We start from the raw sequence: 25,470 nt of genomic DNA, 5'->3' as shown, positions 1-25,470 counted from the left end.
AAAGACCACAGAGTTGGTTTGTGAAATATATTCACTTGTAAAACTTCCTTTATGTATTTTGACACGCTAATGGGTTTTTATATGTTTTATACTTTGCTACTGTGCCTTTTGAATTAACAAATAGAATTATGTAGTTGCTGAGATTGCTATTTTTTCTTTCCCTTGAGTTTTTTATTCATTAGTCCTTAAGCAAAACTGCTACTTGGTATCTAGGTCTTACTTGTAGAGGATGTTGTTAATATTGTATATAGAGACTCTTTTGTTTACTTGTGTGGATTTTTAGGCACTCTTTCTGTTGAGAGTAAATGTAATTTTAACCAGATGTATTCTTTCTTTATTCAAATTTCTCCCTTTAACTGTTTGCCTAACTTGAGTTGGAAGGCTTTTCTGTAAAGCTAGAAACCCTAAAATGTTTGATGCATGTCTTTCTGCTCATTTATGCTTACTTGTGCTGATTATGCATGACTTTTGCTGCACCCATTGATGTTCACCTTGATAAGGGAAGTGGATACAGGGACTAAAGTTCAGGTAGCAATTGTATCTTAGCTGTTTATGGAAGTATTCCTTGAACTCTACCACAATATTAAAATGGTTATTTCATGATTCACTCTGCCCTGGTGGACAAAAGCTACATTAACTTTTGTGTCCTTGTACATTTGGTTTAGTGATTCACTACTGTATATCCCTGTGAACAACCATCTGAGAAATAGTTTATATACGTGATGTATTTTATATACATTTTGGCCATTACATTCTTAATGTGATATATTGTCCAATCCTAAATTTGCAACCTAGTGAGAACCTAAGATGCATTTAAAAATTACCCAAGTAGGCACACATAAAACGGATATTGTTTACAGTGTCCAGTGGCTGGGCAATTATTCTCTCCCCTGGCTCGGCTGGTGCATCATTATGTATGTCTGATCAAGTTAGTCAAAGGTCTGATAATGTCATGCCCAGCCTGGAGGATGGCTTGGAGGACTCAGAGGATGAGCTAGAGCCCCTGGGACCTGAACCTGTAATGGAGGAGCCAGAGCCCCTGGGGCTTGAACCTGTAACGGAGGAGCCAGAGGCTGGCCCTAGTTCTGCTGGAGCAGAGTCTATGGCCCCTCCAGAGATTCAGCAGTCAAGTTTGCCTGGTGCCGAGGCTGTGGACACGGAGGAGGATCTGGGCAGTGTGCCTACCTTCAATGAGCGTCGAGCAGAAAGAGAGGGCCTTCGAAGATCTCGGAGGCTTTATCAGAAGCGTGTTTGTAATCAGACACAGCTGAAGGCCGGCTCCTTGCCTTCTTAAGCACCTAGAGCATGTGTGGTTCTTTGCCAGTGGATATCTGACTCTTTTAGAGGAAAGACTCTGTCTCTGGCTCCTTTGGCTTCTTGTCTTGACTACCCGGAAACCTTGACCTTGGACTGCTTTATCGACCTGCCTATCTGTTGCCCTGAACCTCGGACCGTCTGACAATTCTCTTGGTAATCCCTTTTGGTAGAACTACTGTGAATCTCCAGGACTGTGTAGCTTACACTGACTTTGCTGTGCTGGGAGGGGGTTTGTTTGTTTGGGATCTAGCTGCCTTATCAGCCCTTTGGCTGCTTTCCCGGACAGATTAGCTAGATGTTGCTCTGCTTGTTAATGCAGTTTTAGGAGAAGCTGGTTTTAAGATCCTCATACTTCCTTCCATCAACTGTATATTGTAATAGTTCAGTAATGATTAGTAATTGTGAAAGAAGAAGGGAGTAGCTATGTATTTATGAAATGCCGTCAACTGTTTTGTTGCAACATTCTGGAAGGGAGGCCTGTGGTGCTTGAGTGCACAACTTTGAAAGGTTGTGGCAAAAAGATCGTTTCCATGAAGAAATGTGCTCATGTACTTGTAATGGTAAAAAATTTGTATAGAACATACCATAGATTACCAGTAAGCATTACATGAGCATACAGTTAAATATCACTATCTGACTATGGCTTGATTTATATAGGTGGCACAAAATTTCATTGCTGGTGTTCAGTAGTGACACCTTTACACTGTGTATGTGTGTAGGCAGTTGCTTATTGACTTATGGTGACCCTGTGAATTTCATAGGGTTTTCTTTGGCAAGGAATACTTGGAGATAGTTTTGCCAACTAATTCCTCTACAGCACCTGGTATTCATTGGCAGTCCCCCATCCAAGTACTAACCAGAGATGAGTGCTTAGCTTCCAAGATTAGATGGGATCTGGTGCCTTACGATACCCAAATATAAACCTGTCAGTTGAGTTCCACAGGTGCTATTCCATTGTTTATTGGCTGTAGGAAAATATTCTAAGATGAGAACTCATTTAGAAAAATAACAAATAGAGGGCTGAGGTAAAGAGAGCAAAAGAAAACTACAGGGAATGAAGAGAATATCAGGTAATTTTATTTTATTGCAATCCTCCTGTAGAAATAAGCTCTTCTGATTGCCAGAGGTGGTGGAAGCTTTCACAAGACTAGAATTTTCATGCTGCACGCATTATCACTTCCACCCACCGCTCTGACCACATCTCTCCTGTGTTGGCATCCCTTCACTGGCTCCCCCTCCCTTTCCGCATTCAGTATAAGCTCCTGCTGTCCACATTTAAAGCCCTCCATGGACTGGCCCCTCCCTACTTATCAGACCTTATTTCCCCGCACCTTTCCACTCGGGCCCTCCGTTCTGGTAGTCAAGGTCTGCTGTCTTAGCCCAGGATTTCCTCTGCCCCATCCCGGATTCGCCCCTTTTCACTCGCTGCCCCTCACTCCTGGAACCTTCTTCCCCCACAAGCAAGAGCCATCACTTCTTTAACCAGCTTCAAAACGGAGTTGAAGACCATCCTGTTCAGGGCAGCGTTCCCAGGCATTGCATAATTGTCGCTTGCTATTTGATGTTCTTTTGTTGCCTGTTTTATTGAATCATTTCCTGTATTGCTATGTATTTTATATGTATTATCCTACTAGAGAGGCCCCTTCCCCACCACCTTTCCCTTCTCCTTTTGTGTCGTGTCTTTTTAGATTGTAAGCCTGAGGGCAGGGAACCGTCCAATTAAAAAGATTGTATGTACAGCGCTGTGTAAATTTACAGCACTTTATAAATAAAGGTTAATAATAATAATAATAATAATAATGATGTCAGTTTTGCCAAAATTCATATAAAATGTCACTACTGGTAGAACAGAGTCTGTCTGGACTTTTGCAGTACATTACACATTGGTGCCTCTGTACCAGTTTTGGAAACTTCAGTTAGTTCAGAACATGGCAGCCAGATTTGTTCCTGGTGCATCCAGGAGTAATCGTATCACACCAATATTAAAATCACTCCACTGTCTGTCAGTTAGTTTCCGTTACAAAGTGTCGGTTTGGGATCAGGTTACATACAGGATCACTGCCTTCCATATAATCCGCTCTGTACACTCAGGTCCTCTGGCAGTCATTTACTCCAATCAGCCAGGACTGAGTTGGCAACTGTCAACCACAGAACTTTTTCTAGCCACCTGTAGACTGTGGAACAACTTGCTGGAAGAGATTTGACAGCGGAATACAATGTCCTAATTTAAAACCGCATTGAAAATGTAGATTATTTTAATATGTATGTGTCTTGTTTGTTCTTTTAAATTGATGTATGTTTTAACTCAGTGATTCCCAAACTTGGTTTTTGGACTTCAAGTCCCGGAAGCCCCAGCCAGCTTGGCAAACAGTCAGAAATTCTGGGAGCTGAAGTCCAAAACATCTGGAGGACCAGAGTTTGTGAATCACTGTTTTAACTGATGTTGTGTTCTTAACTAATTTATATTTGTTGGTCTGTTGTTGTTCCCTGCCTTGATCTATGGGGAGAGGTGGGTAAATTATTATTATTATTATTATTATTATTATTATTTGTCTGTCCTGATAATCAAGCTGTGTTATACTTAGAAACCATTCATTGGTGACTGTACAAATGGCTTTGCTGATAGCTGAATCTTTAGGATGTGAGGAAAATGTGGACCATGGGCCTCAAGGCCATTTGTAAGTCCTCAGTGAGCCATTTTTGAGGGTTGGACTCATGGGGCAGAGATTGCAGTTTAAGCTAGTTGAGTGTATTCTCTTTCTTCTGCCTCCTCCCTTCCCCTTTATTCTGCTATCCCTGTACTTGATTAAATGACCTTTTAGCTCTTAACAGGAACCTCAAATACTATAAGCTGTTTATCGTTCTTACTGTATTGAAAGAGCTCTTGGGAACCTTGTTTACATAAGAGAAAACGGTAGCACCTTGTGTTCCTTTATGTTGTGTCTAGCTGGTTCATTGTGTGCCTAGGCAACATGCTGTTGAAAAGCTGGTGCTCCATGCAGTATGCATTGACAGTTTACAGATAGCAAAAAAAGCAGCTGTTGGGAATATTGATGCCCTCTGCTGGAGAATAGGTATTGCTGTTAGCAAAGTGTTTCATTTTTCCCTTTCCTGCTGCTAAACTAGACTAAACTGCACTCTCATTTTTAAACTACACTGACAGTGATCTGTAAGGATTGATGAATACATTGGATATGGTATTCCATAAAACCAAAATACCTGAAAGGCTTTGCTTATGATATGCCAGCAGCATGAAGATCTATAACTCTGGTGTTGAGGATATCCAGTGGAACCTATCTCAGCCATTCTATTGCAGGAACAAGGTTGAAGCTTTTTTAAAAAGTACGGTACTATAGTTAACTGTATAGCACACTTCTGTAAATGCTCATCTTTTGCTTTTAGACTCTGATACTACTTTTTGTTTACAGTAGCTTTTTACCATTAGGGTACAGTATTTTAAGATGTAAGAGGATAAAAGTAGAGGTATTTGTGGAAGGAGAGGCAGCGTGGCATCGTGGCTTGAGTGTTGGACTGTAGCTCTGGAGATCAGGGTTTGTTTCTCTGCTCTGCCATGAAACCTCCTGGGTGATCTTGGGCAAGTCACATGCTGTCGGATTCAGGGGAAGACAATAACAAACCTCATCTGAATATATCTTGCCAAGAAAACCCCACAATATTATTATTATTATTATTATTATTATTATTATTAACCTTTATTTATAAAGTGCTGTAAATTTACACAGCGCTATACATACAATCTTTTTAATTAGACGGTTCCCTGCCCTCAGGCTTACAATAGGTTTGCTTAGGGTCCCCATACATCAGAAATGACTTGAAGTCACACAACAACAACAAATTTGTGGAAGGGGAGAGCTTTCCCCTTTACTTAAAGTTTCTTGTTATTGGCAAGTACACTGCCGACCCAGTATGCCCTTGCTGCAACAGAAAATTCATTTAGTGAGTTAACCAGAATTTAGTCTGGTGTATGATTGGCTAAATTCTAAATTTAAATTATAAATCTAAAACTCTGAATTAGGATCTCTTCTGATTAGCTTCATCTAGCATTCAGGATTTGTAATCACATTCCTGTATATAAATCCCACTGCTGAAGTACAGTATGTAAAACTCAGGATTACTTTTAAGAGTTTGAAGTATATAAAGGTTGGGAATGGTTTGAAGAATTTATGTGTGACCTGGGTGGTTTTTCCCTTTGGTCTCAAATTTGGCTGAGTGGTACATAATATAATTTGTCTTCTTACTGAGCAATTAATGATTTGACAATTATAAGAAGAGAAACCTTTAATAGTTAGTGTGTGCGTTATGTATGTTGGAAGGGAAAGAATCAAATATCTAATCAGTATTTCTAAAATCTAGTTATAAATGTTCTAATTATATTGAAGAATAGGAAATACAAAGTAGGCTGTTAGTATATCAACTGTTAGACTTGTGGAATGCCTCTGAAGTTAATAGGATTCAACTCCAGCGCATCATTCTCCATCCCTTTTTGATGCCAGATTTCTCATACACCTTTTATGTCTGAGTTGGCAGCTAAAAAGGGTTTAACATAGTGCGGGAGCCGAGTTTGGCCCTGGCGCTTCTAACTGCTGTCCTTTGAGATAATTTTAGCATTTGTTTATCATAGTCCTAACTTAGCAGCGTCTCCTGTACATACAGCAATGTTATGTTATGTTTCTCCACAGCAGAGTGTCTCAGTTTAATGTTTAAGTCTGAAACAATGATAGTACTGAGCTCATGAGGAAAGGAATCTTTTGAAAGTCACAAGGTCCTCTGGAAGTTGTCTAGAACCAAGTTAGATTTTCTCCTTATATTATATAGCCTTTTGGGTTAAGAGAAATATGTTGTCTGTGGTATTGACTTTGTCTGTGTGATGTTGTGCAACTCTAATGTTTAGAATGTACCTGAATAAGAACTGTGGCCTTAAATGACATTGTAGGGCTTTTCGTATCTTTAAAGAAACTGTTGCACCACTTTGTAGCTTTAATATTTGTATTCTGCCTTTCCATTCAATTTCATGATGAGTTAAAGGTTTTAAGAGAAAAAGTGGTTCTCAAACTTTGATGAACTTGGTGTTTTGGGACTTCAGTTTCCAGAAGCCCCAGCTGGCTTGGCCAACAGTAAGGAATTCAGGGAGCTGAAGTCCAAAACCTCTGGAGGACCAAAGTTTGGGAACCTCTGTTATAATGCAAACATCTGTTTACAAGTAATGACATGAGACAGTAAAGTTGTGTAAACTTGTGTAGTTAGAAACTTCTTAAATACCATTTTGAGATACTAGAAAAAGTGTAAAATTACAAGAAAAAAGTTAACTATTATAATAACTGTTTTCAAGATTTTCTAATTTTTGTATTAATACATTAATACACTAAGACCAAACTATCCTCAAAACTGTGTGCAGATCATCCATAAAGCTATTCAAATCATGTCCTGCCCTGGTTGATCCTTTAAAGTTTCCTAATCAATTACTAGTGAAAATTTAAGTCAATAAAATCTGTTAAAGTATTGCATTACTTTTTGTTGCTGTTGTTGCTGTTAACATGCACATAACGCGTGGTGCGCATTGTCATTTATTTTGAATATTTTCCAATTCTCTAAGTTCCCATTGGTCTGTTGAGTGCAAGACAGCCCTTTATGGTTGAGGTCTGCTCTTGTTTCTTATTAGCATTTGTTTTCTTTTCCTGGAAGAGTGCTAGGTCACTGTGTTTGCTTCATAGCTCTGGGTGAACTGTAGCACTGATGTCCTGACACTTTGTGTTAGACCAGTGATTCCCAAACTTTGATCCTTCAGGAGTTTTGAACTTCGTTTCCCAGAAGCCACCTTGGCCAACAGTCAGGAATTCTGAGTGCTGAAGTCCAAAACTTCTGGAGGACCAAAGTTTGGGAACCACTGTGTTTGACTGCTAATAGTAGGCAAAAGTTTGCTCTGTGTAGTGGACTGTACAGCCTGGTGGTACTTGTTAAATGCTCAGTATTTAAACTGATTTATCCAATGATCATTATTCACTTTTTCCTCTAGTAATACCACAAGAACGCCCCCAGAAAATGCTTCATTCTGACCAAAATATAGATACCAATTGTTTATGGCTTCCAGTATCTTGAATGTGCTGGCATGTTATGTATGCTGATCTGTTTATTAATGTAAATTTTGTTTGGTTTTCCAGAGCTAGTTGTTTGTCATCACCTCTTGTTGGAGAAGATAAGGACATTTCAACGAAGTCCCCTGATCTCATGAATGAATCAACAGATCTCGGAGATGCTAGCTTTCTGGAGCCAGTCCTACGGCTCAGGAAGGGACATGGGCCAGATCCTGCTGAGCAGGAAAATGATGTTAGTGATCCGTCAAGTGAGCAGGGGCCCCTCTTAGTGGAACCAACTACATCTTCACAAAAGAAAAAGGTAAATCGTTGTTACACTGAAATCTAGCCAGTGAACCACATCACTTTATTTTGATTGAAATAATGATTATGAGGATATGGGTTCATATGACACGAAGCTGTCCCACAGATGTTCCAGACCCAGACCATTGAATGTTTGAAGCAGGGAATGGCCAGCTTTCCAGATATTGTTTAACTGCAACTTCCATCATCTGTCACCTTTGACTATGGTGGTGTTTAGGGCTGATGGTAGTCAACAGCCCATAAGCTGACAGTAGTAGTTTGGATATCTGCAGTGGGCAGTTATGTATACATACACTTTGAATATGTCTGTAGAACCATGGCTCCAGGAACATGACTGTACAAGTCACCCATTTTTCTCTGCACAGCAAATTGCCTCACTTTAGTATGTAAATGAAAATGACCAGCTCATGCCAAGCGTACCCTGCAAGCTCTCAGGAAGATAACAAGCAAGGGAGTCCATGTCTCAGAGCCTTGAAGGTCTTACCTCTTGGGTGTTTTACATCTTTTGCATCTCACAGAAATAGTGCTCATCTTCTGGGCTTCACACCCCACACATGGGTGTTTTTCAAAAAAGGAACAAACTCCTGCAGGATTGGAAGGAAAACATGGCAATCTATTTAATATTTTCCTATGACAAAGCCCAAATACATGAAGAGGCACACTGGACCATACATAAGAGGCACACTGGACCTGGGTGACCAAGGCTGCATCCGCACTGTGAAAATAATGCAATTTGACACCACTTTAACTGCCATGGCCCAATGCTATGGAATTCTGGGAGCTGTAGTTTGCTGTGGCATCAGAGCTCTGACAGAGAAGGCTAAATGTCTCCCAAAACTACAGTTCCCAGAATTCCATAGCATTGAGTCATGGCAGTTAAAGTGGTGTCAAATTGGATTATTTCTGTAGTGCAGATGTAGCCCAAGAGCAAGCAGGGCTTGATGGAGATTCTGAATTTTTGCCAGGGAAGAATCCAACCTGTAGCCCCCAGTGGAAGAAGACAGGTAATTTTGGAATGGTAGAATAGGGCTGTGTTCTCTGTGATGCTTCAGAATGCCAGGTACATGTGAGATAGAGATTATTGTGTACAAAGTTGTGTTTTGGTGAATGACAGAATCTTGAAGGTGATAAGATGGGGACCAACAGATGGTTTCTCTAAAGAAGATTTAAATGTGCAATATTAGAAGAAGTTTGCACTGACATGCTCTCTCTGAGGCTGCTGGTAAGACCTGAGGAGTGGCTGTTCAGTTCTTGGACTTCATCTCCCATAAACTCTGTCTGTTGCCCATACTGGCTGGAAATTATGGGAATTGGAGTTGGATAACATCTGACTATTCCCAGTCTTTTCCCACCTGGGACCTGGTATGTTAACACAGGCGGGATATAGACTGCCCCTTTGGGGTGGTCTGCACCTGCCCCTTTCCCCGACAGATTGGGGCCTCAGCTGCCACAGCAGCAGCCCTGGAGACCCCGATCCGCCGCTTTTCCTGGCCTTGGGGAAGCGGCAAAATGCCACTTCTCCGTGGCCTGGAAAGGGGTGTCCTTGGGGCTACATGCCCCAAGGATACCCCGACAGCGGCGGGGAAAGGGAGAAGGGCTGCTTTGCCCCTTTCTGTATCGCTGGCGCGGCTGTTTAAAGACCGTGCGAGCGATACGCGCGGCGGAAGGAGCTCCAAAACAGAGCTCCTTCTGGCGCTGCTGAAAGGGCGCCATAAGCGCCCTGCAGAGGCGCCAGGACATCATGTCTGTGCTGTGCTGTTTGGCTGCGGCATGGCTGTGACATCGTAATGGTGGCGCCCATGTAGACAGGGCACCACCATTACAACCCCACGGTTACATGCTAGGGTTGCGGGGCGTCTGCAAAGGACGCCTCGAGGCAACCCTAGCATGTATCTAGGCTGGCGCTTTGTGCCGGTCTGGATACCACCACAGATAACTATTAAACTTACATGGACTGATCTGAACACTTTGCATAGTAGAAAACAAATAAGCTTCTGTTACTTGTTAATGTATTGGTGTGCCTACAAGTTGTTTCCTACTTATAGTGACCCTATCAAGGGTTTTTCTTGGCAAGATTTGTTCAGAGGGGGACTGAGAGTGTGACTTGCCCAAAGTCACCCAGTGAGTTTCTGTGGCTGAGCAAGGATTCAAACGCTGATCTCCAGAAACTACATCATGCTGGCTCTCTTCATTTCTGTTTCTGCTAAAAGTGTAATGCCTCTGACTTGATGGGGGGGGGGGTACATTTAAAATCTGTTTTATAGGGGGAAATGTTTTGGCCTATGAACTACACTCATCCATCCACATTTCCTGGACTTGGGGGCATAGGACTCCCGTGAATGTGGAAAAACCATAAATAACAAAAACATGTATTTACCTCACAGAACAACTCTCTAGGAATCTTTAGGTCCTCCAGTGCAACTCTGGGGTCAACATCTGCCAGACATTGACCATAGGATTGTGCTGGAGGAGCTACTAATGCCTAGTGGAGTGTTCTTTCTAGATCCTTTAGTGTGATTTATGATTAAAGTTGACCATTATGTTGCGTTGGAGGACCTAGATATTCCTAGAGAGAACATATTAATATAATCTGTGAATAATCAAATCCACAAAAGTCAAACCGCAAATGTGGAGGGACGAGTGTATTTTTAAAAGCTTCTTCTCTTTTAATAGGTATAGAGGGTAAGCATTCTTTGATTAAGGTCCAAAACACACTGCAGAAATAACCCTTTTTGAGACTGCTTTAACTGCCCTTGTTCAGTGCTAGGGAATCCTGGGAATTGTAGATTATTGTTGCACCAGAGCTCTCTGACAGAGAAGGCTAAATTTCTCACAAAACTCTGGTTTCCAGAATTCCCTAGCCAGGGCAGTTAAAGTGGTCTGAAACAGGATTATTTCTGCAGTATGTTTTGGACCTAACTTAGCTTCTGCCTATACCCTGTATCCATATACAGTGCACCCTTGCCTTACGCTGGGGATCCATTCCGGACCCCCTGCATAAGGCAAATAGCACATATGCTCAAGCCCCATTGGATATAATGGGGCCTGTGCATGATGTGCGGCGTGGCGCGTGCCCCATTGTTTCGTCCATCACATGTAAGAGGCATCCGCATATGACACGGGAGCACTGTAGTATACTGTGCTTGGTAACCTTCAGTTTGTAAAACAACTAGCTTGGAAAGCTACTTTTTATAAATAATTAGTTATAGTTCCAGGGCAACAAAAGGTTGGGTAGTATGTTGCTGTTATAGCCACATTATTTAAAGAAAAGCAACTTTTGCCATTAATCAGAAATGAGTAACATAGTTACTTCAGTTAAAAAAAAATCAGTGTGGCCAAGCAGTCCCTGTATCTGTAAAAGTAACTGCAGCAGTTAAATAGCAGAAGGAGCAATAACAGTATTCTATATGTAACTTGTTATGTCTTAGTTGTTTTTTTAAAAAAAATACAAGTCACTAGTGCCACTAATTTGTACTCAAGCTGTAAACACTACTAATGCAAAAGTTGTAAGTATTTGTACAGCTGCTATAGCCAGCCAGCATGGTGTAGTGGTTGGAGCTGTTGAAGTACAACTCATGAGATCAAGGTTTGATTCTCCACTTGGCCATAGAAACTTGTCACTTGGGTGAATTGCACACTGTCAGCCTCGGAAAACCCCATGATAGATTATGGTAGCCATAAGTTGGAAACAACTTGAAGGTGCACACAACAGCTGCTGTAAGCAAAACACGATCAGCCAAAAACAATCCTGTATTAGTAGTGTTTTTAAGTTGTTTGCTTGTAGCATTACAAACAAGCTTGAATATAAAGCTGCAGAAAGGAACAAGTGGATTTTTAAAAAGTGAAAGAAGTACTGAATATTTATAGAAAGCAGATATTCAAAGGAGAAGCAATGCTTCAGGATATCACATTTCATAGAAATCCTTACCATGAAATGTTAATGAACATTTCCAGTCTTGTGACATTACTGTTTGCTTCCTATTGAAGTGTTGCATTTTAAACATGGTAGTGAAAAGCTCTTTCTATCATAACTTTTCTGTTAGCTTGGAGACAAGACACATTTTCCCCATTTAAAATTCAGGCACTTTACAAAACATTCTGAAAGAATAAATTCATGTTGTTGTCATGAGGCGCTGTAATATGCATGTGCATTTGGCACAGCTTGCAATGCATTGCATTATTTTTAATTCTGTAGTACTCAGCCTGCTTGATTAAGCTCTCTTTTTAAACACTAAGACTTCCAAGTTAAAAACTAAGGAAATGATGCTTAAGTTATTGCCAGGTTGAGAATGTGTATCTCTGTTTAGGGATGGAGTGGGAAAATATTGATTATAGATAGGGTGGCATGATGCTCTTTTCTAAGGTGGATGCTTAGAGATCCACTTGTGGACTTTTTGTGTGTAGAAGAACATAAGAAAAGAACATAGTCTGTGATAGATCTAAAGTTGGAATGTTTTCAGGCACACTGGGGTGGCTAGATTATTCTCTTACTTTCATTTCTTTGGCTCTTCTAGTGAATATTCAAGCTTGTGTCAGTCATCGCTGTTTCTTTCTGTCCTGGGCTGGACTGTCTGGCCTCCTTCATGGCATTTATCTCCCTCTGGCTTTTGCTGTTTGAATGGCTGGAGTGTCTTTGTTCTTCCTGCTGTTCTCCAGTCACTGATACCTCCTAAAGAAATGCCTCTTACTGTGATTTTGTTAAACTGACACAATCAAATGCATGTGACTTTTATCACCTGATGAATAGGCTTTTTATGTACAGCCTTGAAAACCTGCACTTGACTCTCCTTTTTTAAAAACAATAATCCTCCAGTGGCAGAGAGGGGACAAAAGGCTGTTTTCCTCACGTTTTCCCCCAACTACCAGACCCTTCAACTCCTAATTGAAGGTGGCTTTTGTCTAAAGTGCCTGCGTTTGTGCGTTTTGCAGTGTGTGGCCTGGAAGCGTATCTGTGAAATTTTGGATCTGTTGCTCTGAAGCATTTGGCACTTTGTTGAGAATAATGAAGCACAGCACTTGACTCTTCTTCATGGCAAAAGCCCAGCTGGAACATTTGTTAAGCATCCCGGCCTTCCGTGACTCCTGAATTCAGTTATTTGACCTTTCAGAAAGAGTCCATCAGTAACCCTGTTTGCAAAGTGAGAAACTGTGTTTGTGAGTTATGGGTTGGAAGAAAACAGACAGAGAAGAGTTGACAGCCACCCCTCCCATAATATTTAGAGTTCTGTGTAAGCAAGAGTATGAAGAACTTTATTTTTTTAGAGTGTTGGTAGAGAAGAACATTTTCTCCATTTTGTTCTCAAAACCAACGGTTGGGGGACTCCCATCAAGGTAGGAAGGGCTGATAGGAGTTTTAGTCAAACTACATATGAAGAACTACACATTCCCAGTCCCTGATCTGAGGTGTAGTAGGCCTGTGCTTGGCAGTTTCTCCTCTTGTCAACTTGTATTTTTGTAAATAACAGGTTCATGCAGTTCTTTTCCCTTTCTACAAAACAATGTCTGCCAGTTTTTGGTTTTTATGGCTTTTTTTTGTTACAGTAAGACAACATACTTTCCAAATTCCAAGATTCCTTTGTTCTATCTAAATGTCGATTTAGAACTGCCTAAGTTTTACTAAAACATACACAAAATAAAACAAAGACGAGTGCTTGGTATCCTTCGTTGTTAAATTGGCACTCAATCCATTGGGAGAGGCGGGAAATACAAATAAAGTTTATTGTTATTATTATTATTATTATTATTATTAATCACCTGATGAAAAGGCTTTTTATATACAGACTTGAAAACCTGCACTTGATGTTCCCCCCATTGTATTGATTGTACGATTTTTCTTTAAGTGTCGTATTAAAGCCAGAAACTGGAAAAGGTAGAATTGCATAGATTCTATGCATGATCCTTTCAATATCTTTGAAAACCCTTCCTTGGTAAGATGTTTATATGATCCTAGGATAGACACAAGTAATAACTTTGATCTAAATCCAGTTGTTAGCTTGTAACTAAAATAAACCCACTGACTCAGTAAACCAGCACAAATGTTTTTGTTGTTGTTTTAACTGCCCTTGAGTCGACTTTGGCTCATGGCGACTGCATGAGTGAGACATCTCCAAGGCACCCCCCCATCCTCAACTGTTCTGTTCAGGACCTGCAGGCTAAGGGCTGTGGTCTCCTTGATTGAACCTATCCATCTAATATTTCTTTCTCTCTTTCTACTCCTCTTCACCTTTCCTAGCATTATTGTCTCCAGTAAGTCATGATGTGGCCAAAGTATGACAACCTCAGTTTGGTCATCTTAGCTTCTAGGGGGAGCTCAGGCTTGATCTGCTCTAGTACCCATTTGACTTTCTGGCTTTCCATGATATTCTCAGCACTCTTCTCCAGCATTGTGTTGGAGTGGACTAACGATTGGATTTAAGCCTTTGGGCCCCCCGCCTCCTGTTGCAATACTTTAAAACTACCTACGCTGAGCATGTGTATTCCCAGATCACACTTTTCTTACCTGTCCCCATAGAATCATAGAGTTGGAAGAGACCACAAGGAACATCAAGTCCAATACACAATCATAGCACCCCCAACAGATGGATATAGGAAGGGGAAGTAGCAAAGATATTTCAACAGCTGTTGGCTGGTTCAAAGCAGGGCATTTGAACTGATGTAATTCCTTGTATATCTTTCCTTTCAGAATGTTTCATAATTGATTTCTCTTCCCCCACCTCCTACTCTCAACTGTCTTTCATTTGCACACAGAATAATTTTAGTTAGCAAGTCAAATGCCTGGCAGCCTGTCACTCTCATGCACAGCTGCTTTTGGAATTAGCATATGGACAAAAGAGGTGGGGGAAGACTTTTTGAGAACCTTCTGGGGCAGGTGCAGTTCTTCAGTCTGCCCAGTATCAGAATGCCTCTCCCTCTCTCATTTCCCAAATAAGATGGACACAGCTTACTATTGCACTGCTGTTGAACTTGAGTAAAGAGTTCTGTAGTAGCCTGTCATGTTTTTGGCTGAATGCACGAGGTAAAAACTTTTGTAATAAAACTCTAATATGGTTTCTTATACCCAAATGTGAATGACCATACAGCTTTTTTGGCTTTTTTTTTAAAGACCTAAAGCAGCTTTTCCCATGATCATAAAGCAATTCTAGTTGAGTAACACTTTCATTGTTGATGGCATCAAGTCTTTGCAAGAGAATAGATTCATTATCTTAGCAAATTCTAGAGTTGTAACTGAGTTAAGCTGATGTAATGTGGTTTGAGTTTTGGACTAGAACTCTGGGAAACCAGGATTTGAATTGCCACTCGGTCAGGGAAGCCCGCTGGGTAACCTTGGGTAAGTCACACTATCTAAGCCTAAGTCTAAGCTTAAGAGAAAGCCAGTGACAAATCGTTTCTGAATAAATCTTGCAAACAAAATTTTATGATAGAGCTGCCATAAGTCAGAATTGACTTAAAGGTATATAGCAGCAGCTGAGTTAGTCTGTTAAAATAAATGTAAAATTCCTTTGCTTTTCTACAAATGCATATATGCTACAATCAGTCTTTTAGGTTTTGAGGTGCTACAGGACTTTATACTTTGGAGGCATTGGGCATATTTTCATCAATAGTGTCATCAGTGTTCTGTAGAATGTGTTGCTATTTTCTTTGCAAGAAAACCCTTCATTTTTATTTATAATATGAAGTGTACCAGGATTTGAGGAAATGGAAGTCTTTCATCTCTGCGAGGCATGAGCATGTTGTTACATTGTTATGTTTTCTTCTTCCTATACAAAGCCTTTGGTTTATATCAATTTTCTTCCCTAAAAGCATGAGGAAAACGTAAAATTGATCTCTCTTGATACTTGGAAAATTTCAAATTGTCCTTGAGTCATTGGATCTGGCTACACTGACACATGCCTTGATTCTGTCACGTTTGGTTTACTGCAATGCACTTGGTGTGGGGCTGCTTTTGGAAACTGTTTGGAAATTTCAGCAGGTTCAGAATGTGACGGACGGAATGTTGACTGGGTCCAGTTATAGGCAACATATAACTCCTTTGTTACAACATCTCCACTGGCTACCAGTTCAATATACAATATAATAGGCACAATTAAATGTCCTTGCCATGACCTAAAAAGTCCTACATGGCCTAGGTTCAGACTATCTGAAAGACAGTATCTCCCCATATGAACCTGCAGGAGTCCTACGTTCTACGAGGGAAGGCTTTCTCAGCCCTGCCACTATCACAGGCTCACTTGGTGAGAATAAGGAAGAGAGGGGGCTTCTTGGTGGCTGTTCCCACCCTCTGGAATGCCATTCCACAGGAGGCTAGCCTGGCCCACTCTCTCCTTTCCTTTCGCTGGGAAACAAAGGCATTTTTTATTCAAGCAGGCTTTTAAGATATAATCATGTCAGGGAGGCTTTTATACAGGGAGTATGCTGTAGTTATGTTTTTAACTTCTGTATGTTGATTTGGTGTTGTTGGTGGTGTTATCAGTATGCTGATGACACCCAAATGTGCTTCTCCATGTCTCGGACTGTTTCGGTGACCAAGGATGGCATCTCCCCTCTGAATGACTGTCTGTGGTCAGTAATGGATTGGATGAGGGAAAATAGACTTAAACTGAATCCAAATAAAACGGAGGTACTCGCTGTAGGCAATCTTAATCTGGGAATGGTGATAAGCTCTCCGGTTCTGGACAGGGTCACACTTCTCCTAAAGGACTGTGTTCGTAGCTTGGGGGTACTCCTGGATTCGTCGCTTCAGCTGTCATCTCAGGTGGATGTGACAGCCAGGAGTGCCTGTTACCAGCTTCAGCTGATACGTCAACTACGACCCATCCTGGACCAGGAGACCCTAGAAACGGTTGTACATTCACTGATAACTTCTCGTCTCAATTTATGCAATGCGCTCTACATGGGGCAACCCTCATGCTTCGTTTGGAAGCTGCCACTGGTCCAAAATATGGCAGCCAGATTGGTTACAGGGAGTTCTGAATTTGATTTTATTACACTATCTTAAAATCCCTACACTGGCTGCCTATTAGCTTCCAGGCACAGTATAAGGTGTTGGTCATTACCTATAAAGCCCTACATGGCTTGGGTCCAGTTTATTGAGGGAACGCGTCCTCCCATACAATCCTTCCTGCACTCAGGTTTTCTGGGAAGAATCACTTCCAGTCTAAGAAAACCAGACTGGTAACGCCTTCCCAGAGGACGTTTTCTGTTGCTGCTCCAAAAATCTGGAATGACCTCCCAGAGGAGATCCGCCATATAACATCTTTGGAGGCCTTTAAGAAAGCAATAAAAAGGATCTCTTCTGGCAGGCCTTCCTAAACTGACCTCCTCGGAATGTTCACTCTCCAGTTGCATAGCTGTTCCCATTGTACTGAGATCGTGATTGATTTTATTGACTATTTTATTGGGAGCATTTTATTGGGAATTGTTGTTTTAATGCTATTTTAGAGTGGGAGGGAGATAGGGAATTAGGATTTGATAAGTTTTGCTATGTTTTTACTTGTGGCTTGTGTTGTATTTTCATTGTTCTTTTGTTTGTTGTTACCCGCCTCGATCCAATATAGGGAGAGGCGGGATACAAATAAATATTATTATCATTATTATTATTGTAAATTTAAAAAACAATTTTAACTGTGAGCCACTTTGGGTCCCTTTGTGGGAGAAAGGCGGCATAGAAATAAATAAATCAATAAAAGCCAGTGGTGAGCAGGTACAGATCCCTGTAACCTTGAAGACTAGAGAGGCTGCTGTCTATTGTGCTTGAGTTCAGAATAGTAATTAATTGCATCCAGATGGTATGTTTGCAGAGGAACATGTTATCCATTTCACCTCTATTGTAATGAAGCTGCAGAGTGCCTTAGAGCTGCAGCAAGCCCATATAGCCATTTGGCAGTCACTCAAAATATCCTTGTGATCAATTAGATGAACAGCTTCCTCCCAGTCACATTACCACAAAATAATGCATTCTCTGTTATAGCTTTGGAACATTTCACTTAGATTCCCTGCTTCTAACTTTCTGAAAGAAGACTGTATTTCATTGCTATAACTTCTCTGGAAGCAGCAGTTTTTTGTCCAAGAGAATAGGACACATATGACATGCCTAGCAATGACTTCGTAGCCATATGGCTCATTAAACCAAGTTGCCTCTATTCCCCCACCCCCAGTGTGGCCTATTTTGGACAAAGGGCAGGAGCAACATGTCAGTTACTGTGATAAAAACTGAGTTAGGTTTCTTTGATGTCGTCCTCCAGGTGTGATGGCCTGTAATGGAAACTTCTTTCTTTTTGAGTTTTACTACATAAAAATATATTTTGAGCCCTATTATATCCTTTTGATAAAAACAACAACAGCAAACAAACTATAAATGAGATGCTCCTAGAATCTGCAGGCAGTGCCCAAGCATCATAGTGGCAGCTCTGTGCAGGGGGACACTGGTACAAATAACATATACTGTACTGTCTTCTCATACTGGCACTACAATCTTGCATCCTGTGATATAGATTCATGAGCCATGAAAAAGTTTGTTTCAATTCTGAAATTACTGTTGTACATACCATGTTTCATAAAAAATGCCTACCAAATCATAAATTCATTAGTATTTCAGGGCATTGGAAACCAAAGGATTAATAAGAAGAATGATTTGAAATAGACAAGATACATTAGACACAACAACATTTAGTTTTTTAAACAAATAAATTAATTCCACATGGTAGAGGATGAATAACATTTCTGTTCATCTGTTGTTGTTGTGTGGCTTCAAGTAATTTTTTTAAGACTCAGGGCAATCCTAATGCAAATCTGTCACAGGATTTTCTTGGAAAGTTTCTTCAGAGGTATTTGTCATTGCCATCGTCTGAGGCTGAGAAAGTGTGACTCACCCAAGATCACCCAGTGGGTTTCCATGGCTGAACAGGGATTTGAACCTTGGTCTCCAGAGTTGTAGTCCAATGCTCAAACCACTGTGATACGTTGGCTCATTAATTACTATGAAAAAATCATCATGGCTCTATGTACTTTTTAAATGTTTTTTTTCCTATTAGTGCAATGTTTTACATCTTGTTCCTCTGGTGGATTGTGGAAAAATTAATATCCCTTTTCCAGTTCTGTGCAGTCTCTAGTTTAGCTATTAGGTAACAGAAGACAATAAAAGATTTAAAAGCTGTTATCACCAAGGAAAAAAGAGCAACCCGAATGTGACAGTTCTGTGCTCTGATTAGTAATTAGTTCCATTTCAACAAAGATTTCTTACCAGAACTGTGGGCAGGACCTCCATATATGAAAATAAGAATCTAGCTCAGCATGTGTTATATTATAGCCAACAATGGCCACGGATAGATATATTAATATATATCTGTCCTGATTGGAAATCACCTGTTAAGTATTTTGATACTGTTAACTCCTTAGTTCTTTTTTTCATATGTTTCAAGCCAGCAGTATTAATATACAAAGGAAATGTAGAAATCTTATATATGTTTGCTGTCTCTCCTTTACCAGAATAATTGGCTCCTCAAATGGAAGCAGCAATGGAATAGCTTGCAATTTCACTGGTAGAATGGGGGCAATGGACAGCTTGCATGATAGGGAGCTGTGTTGAAGGAGTCTAACCAATTTGGTGTTGTTTTTTTTAAAGTTTGCTCTCCCAGTTTTGGAATGAACCCCTTATAAAGATCTCTCAAATTATATATTCATAAAACTTCCAGGAATGAAATTGGTTCTATTTTATGCAGAGTTTAATAACTAGTGTTCAGGAAAGCTGTTAAGGGGTGTGGTGGAATTATGTTCTTACACCAGAATTTCCATGCCATAAAATATTTTAAAAAAAGAACCAATATATCCGTTATGGTTCAGAGGTTGAAATGGGAGGCCACTCACCCTCTGTAGATATTGTTTACATACTTCCACAGGTAACCATATGTTTGTATGTGCCTTCAGATTACCTGTTGCTTTATGACAATCTCATTAATTTTATAGGGACATGGTGGTGAACCTATGGCACATGAAGCCATTTTTCTTGGCTCACGGAAGGTGGGGAAGAGGAGGAACAGGCGTGCATCTTCTCCTTCCCGGCCAGCCCAGACTTTCAGCTCCCTCCGGAGGGGCAGTTGAAAGCCTGGGAGGGTGAGGGGGGAGGAGGTGGAAAAGACGCGTGCCTGTTCCCAGATCTTCAGCTGCCTCCGATGAGGCTGCTGAAGGCCCAGGGGCGAGAAAGGGGCACGCCTACTCCTCTTCTTCCCCCTTTGCCCCCTGGGCCTTCAGCTGTCTGGAGAAGCAGCTGAAAGCCCGGGAGGGCAGGAGGAAGAAGTCCTGCCCAGAAGTCCGTCCACCACAAAGTGGAAGTTCTGCCCCAGAAGCCCCATTTCTCCTCCCGCCCGGAAGTCCCACCCCTTTTAGTTTGGGCACTCCGTCCCTAAAAGGTTCACCATCACTGTTATAGAATTTTATTGGGCAAGGGGTATTCAGAGGTCATTTTATTAGTTCCTTCTTCTGAAATATATGACCTGTCTTAATCAGCCTAGTAAGCTGGTGAATCATAGAATCATAGAGTTGGAAGAGACTGCACGGGCCATCCAGTCCAACCCCTTGCCATGCAGGAAATCCAAATCAAAGCATCCCCAACAGACGGCCATCCAGCCTCTACTTAAAGTTGAAAGATACTGTAATAAATAATTTTTAGGAGTGTCCAGCTTTCTATCAGTTTGTCTAAAGTACTGAACTCAGTTGGAAACCATAGATTTTTACACTTTGAGTTTTGCTAAGGCTTTAAGAGCGATTTTGAAATAGCCATTGGAGTTGCCCAGGAAAGATACATGATTTTAGGATAAATTGGCATTTTGATGGCTACAGTGCAACCCAGCAAATACATGTTTAATTTTAACTTCTTGTTTAATTTCATAGAGCAGGGGTTGTAGTTGACTTCGCTTTAACTTTGCTTAAGACAGTTTGGAATAATTACACCCAAGAGAAGTCACTATAAGAAGCATATTGTTCAGTTTCTAAAATTGATCTCATTTTTCCGCTTTATTGAGACCTAGGATCCTAGCTTTAAAAATTGATAGATAGACCCCAGGACAAGCCAAAGTCACCCAAGATACTGAAAGACCTTGCTATTGCCACTACAGAATTAGCAACTGAGATTGCTACATCATTAGCAAATAAATTGAACATACATTTGTGCCCATTAATGGTAACACTTACCACCATTAGCTCATTCTGAAGCAAATTTATCAGTGAAAGTTGTCTTCATAGTAAAGGTAAAGAGCATGGTGATAGGGCCACCCTTGTAAGATATATCTGGTATCTCTAGGACTAGTATCAGTTACTGATATGACTGAATCCTTTGTAATCTTTAAGATTGTTATTTGGTGCATGGAAAATCTATATCAAAAGTCCATGAGATCAGATGTTGAGAAGACAACTTTCCATTTGAGTTTATCAAGTTCCTTTATGGTATAAAACCATGCTATTGCAAACTCTCTTTTTTGGAATTATTGCTTTGATATATGAAGAATTCCAGTCACTTGCACATGAGCCTATATTGGTCTACATTCAGTAGATAGTAAAATATGTTTATGCTGTGTACAATTCTCTTATTTTCTCTTTTAAGAAACAATCCCTGTAATTTTCAGGGTTTTGTCTGACTCACTGGAAGACTTTGCTGTGTGCAGTGAGAAGAAGCTATTCCCTATTATTCTCCTCCATCACTGATTTTTTCCATCTGGCCAGAGAATCTGTCTTTTGTGGATTTTCTCTTTGTGCGTGTACATTAATGCTTCTTTGCTTCCACATTCAACAATTGTGTTGCATGTTGAGTCACTTTTTTGCTTACTCTTTGCTAATTTTGTTTCAGTGTTCTAACAAGGATGAAGATGACGGTTCAACTCAGGAAGATGAAGGCTTTATGGGGATGCTGCCTCTTCTCCAAGCACACCATGCCATGGAAAGAATGGAAGAGTTTGTATGTAAGGTAAGAGGCTGCAAAGCAGAATCCATCATGCACTAGTAACTTCAAGCAGTTGGTGGGTCCTGTGGCTAGCTGTGCGTGAACTTTTGGCAACAAAAGAGCTAAATCACATTGGGTGGCCGCCAAGGCGTTTTCTTGTCTTGAGTGATGCTGTCACTATGCTGTGTGTGTGTGTGTGTGTGTGCATGGGGGGGAGATTGTGGGCCTCCCATAATTGGATGAATTAGAAAGTTTAGCATGACAGGGATTACATGTTGAAATGTGGGATTAAACATGGTGGTACAACTGTTGGGTCTCTCTTTAGAAACATCTGTGGAAGTCCAAGCTGAATAATACTCTCAGCATCTAGTGTTTCTGGGTCAAAGAATTTTAATTTACAAGGTCACCTTTTTTCCACACTGTCCTTCAGGCCTTGCAAATCTTTGTTTTCAGATTACAGTTTATCTCCCTTGCGTAGTAGCCTCATTGTATCCACCTTCTAAGTGGGAAAAAAAGCAAGTTCTATAGAAATGCCATGCCACCCTCGATAAATCCTTTGTGATCTGTGTAAATATTACTGGTCTTGACTTTTCTTAGTTAATTTAAAGGGAAATAGTTCATACTGGTGTCTGGCTGCTAGGGCTAAATTCAGACTTAGAACTAAAGTAGTCTTTCTGACTTTGCTTAGCTGATACATCCATCATTAGAAGGATGCCCGTGGAAACCCAGGATTTCCATTACAGTTGCTATAAAAGTAAGCTTTAGTTTAGAAAAGTGACAATGTGAGATGCTTTTTATTTGCACCCATTCCTGAATTGGGTGAAAGTTTAAAAAGAACACTTGTAATGTTCTGAAGTTTAACAAGAACATTTGTAATGTGCATTTGGGAGCCTCATGGCTGTAATGATTCACAAACTCCTCTGTTGCATTTGATTCATCTGGATCTGATTGTCCTTGCTTTCATGCATTAAGGATATGCCCTACACTAGAAGCCCTAATGACCAGAAATATGTAGTAAATATATTTTTGTGTTAACATTTTGTATTTAGTCTTAGATGAAAATGTCCATTTCCTTTTCATGAAAGTTTTCTGTATTTAAGCAGAATTGTAACTGTACAGAGGCAGATAGATCTTGGTGAAATTTGTAGTATTTATGTGACCCATTTTAAGGAACCCAGTTTAAGTAGATAGTGTAGGGAATGGCAGAAAATAGCCCAGGATCTACTGGTAGATTTTGGGGTGATTTTCAGTGGATTGCCAAGAATTTCTAACTTAATGGTTAAAAAATAGCAGCTCTTCAACCTGCACACTGTATGTCAGGCTGTGAAATGAAGAAAACTTGGAAGAAAACAGGAATGGATTGTTGTGTGAAATGATTCTGATACTGACAACAAAGGCCTGGGTAGGGACACATTCAGAGCTCCTTGTTGTCTAATTTTAAATATACATTTGCCCTTAGAACATTTTTTGAGGTTTGCTTGTATTGGTGGGTCTTGGGTTTCTGGGAAAACACATAGTAAATCCTAAAAGTCTGAAGTCTGCCCACCTCCCTGTCAGAGACTTTTGTACTTGTGCACTTCAGCCTTATTTTGGTGATATAAGTGCAAAGAAAATAGATCTGCATTTTGGCAGCTGTGTTATTGCTCTGGTGCTAGTTCTTGCCTCCAGCATACATGAAAACTCTTGCTCCACTATCAGAGATTTCTCACCATGTCTGTTCCTTTGTACTATTGAGCTACACATGAGAGAAATGAATTGAGAATTTTCCCTCTCTTTTGTGTGCGTTGGATCTTCCAATGCATTTCTTATGAAGGTACTCTGCTGAGATCATTCAACAGTCACAAGGGGGCTTGTTAAACAATAGTCTTGGCTAATATGGTACTAGGGTTTTCTTGTAACTGACACCCTGAAAGATGCCAGATCATAACTGCTTTTCAGTTGAATTGGCTGCATCACCAGTTGGCTTTTGTGCTCTTCGATTAAATTGGTTTCTTCAACATTTAGAGACCTACTTCATACTCATTCCAGAGTTTTTAATGGTAAAGGGAGATAAGATAGGAATTAGCCCTGTTAAATACATACTTGTCTCCCAACTCCAATTTCCCCTTAACCCTTTTTCTGTTTGCATCATGTCTATCATTCTAGCTCTCCAGACAGATTTTTTGTTTTTTAAAAAATGTATAGACTTAGCTGAAGGTTGAGATAAATAGGCATTAAATATCAAAACTATTGTGGATTGTTTAGATTTCTGTAGTGGCTAAATCTTTCTTTGGAACATTCCTTATCATCTTCTGAAATTATATCATGGAGGTTTTCTTGGATTGGTAGAGAAAGAAGATCTAACACAGTTCATTGCTCCCTTTAGGTATGGGAGGGCCGTTGGCGTGTCATCCCTTTCGATGTCTTGCCTGACTGGCTAAAGGACAATGACTACCTATTACATGGGCATCGACCACCCTTGCCCTCTTTCCGGGCTTGCTTCAAAAGCATATTCAGAATACACACTGAGACTGGGAACATCTGGACGCACCTACTAGGTATCAGATTTGATGTAAATATTAAATGTGTACTTTTATAATTCAGGTGGGTAGAGCTGATGGGTTTTCCATAGTATATGTAGTAGATATATATATCAAGTAGATGCGACGGTCAGAAGTGCTTGCTATCAACTTCGGTTGATATGCCAACTGTGGCCCTTTGTGGGCCAAAGGGACCTTGAAACTGTGGTACATGCTCTGGTAACCTCTCAATTAGATTTCTGTAATGCGCTCTACATGGGGCTACCCTTGTACCAAGTCCGGAAGCTTCAGTTAGTACAAAATATGGCAGCCAGATTGGTCACTGGTGCGTCCAGGTTTGACCATGTAACACCTATCTTGAAAGATCTTCACTGGCTGCCCATTCGCTTCTGAGCGCAATACAAGGTATTGGTCACTACCTATAAAGCCCTTCATGACTTGGGCCCGAGTTACTTGAGGGACCGCATCTCCCCATATGATCCGCCCCGCACACTCAGAACATCTGGGAAGAACTTACTGGTAATTACACCTTCCAAATATGTTGCCACATCCCAGATGGTCTTTTCAGTGGTGGTCCCACAGATGTGGAATGATCTACCTGAGGAGCTCCGTCTGACAACCCCCCTAGAAACATTCAAAAAGAGGCTTAAAATTCTTCTTTTTTGTCAAGCCTTCACCCCTGAAGAATGAAGTTATCTACCCTGTTGCCATCAATTCCCTGCTTACCCTTGAAGGCGAATGATTGTGCTTAGAGTTCTGTAACTGTATGGTATTATTATGGGATTTTATCCTTTTATGAAATGTCTGTATGGTTTTAATTGGCTGTACACCGCTTTGATCTGTGGAAAAGCGGTATATAAATAAAAATTATTATTATTATTATTATTATTATTATTATTATTATTATTTACCCAAGGCTTTAGGGTCACTTTTGTCTGTCTTTATTATTGAATCGTACTTACATAAAAGGTCCTGAACAAATGGTTTCTACATGTGTTTTCCATTTTCAATTGTTTGTCAATTTCTCACTACAATGATTTCTCTTGATTTGAACCTGTTCGTTGGATATATTAATCATTTTGGCTTTTTGTGCTATTCTCTTCTTTCCAGCTGTGTGGAGCTAGTAACAATTTGGGACTGCTGATTTTGACTAGGCAGATTGATGTAAACAGTCACAACCTATTTCTTGGTTACTGAAAGCATAATTGGAATTTCTGCTTTCTGCCCAGTGTTTTCCTAGCTTTCTGATACCCCCCCCCCCCCCCAATCTGTCTATACTGTGAAACGG

The 25,470-nt window shown here is 40.5% G+C and overlaps 1 protein-coding gene across 2 annotated transcripts in view; it reads left to right on the top strand.

Annotated features, from left to right (window-relative positions):
* Positions 1-25,470, top strand: part of LOC149311724 (adiponectin receptor protein 2-like) — a 42,413-nt gene that overhangs the window by 11,811 nt on the left and 5,132 nt on the right. For both annotated transcript variants that reach the window (XM_089527762.1, XM_089527763.1), the window contains exons 2-4: positions 7,497-7,731; positions 21,571-21,687; positions 24,029-24,200. In XM_089527762.1, the coding sequence (XP_089383888.1) occupies positions 7,564-7,731; positions 21,571-21,687; positions 24,029-24,200 (457 nt within the window). In that variant the 5' untranslated portion in view covers positions 7,497-7,563. The remainder of the gene's footprint in view (positions 1-7,496; positions 7,732-21,570; positions 21,688-24,028; positions 24,201-25,470) is intronic.

This window comes from Sceloporus occidentalis, unplaced genomic scaffold (assembly GCF_023333645.1).
Source record: "Sceloporus occidentalis isolate IW3139 unplaced genomic scaffold, rSceOcc1.0.p SCAF_5, whole genome shotgun sequence".
Classification (NCBI taxonomy): domain Eukaryota; kingdom Metazoa; phylum Chordata; class Lepidosauria; order Squamata; family Phrynosomatidae; genus Sceloporus; species Sceloporus occidentalis.
Note: the sequence above shows the minus strand (reverse complement) of the source record. Positions and strands in the feature narration are given on the sequence as shown.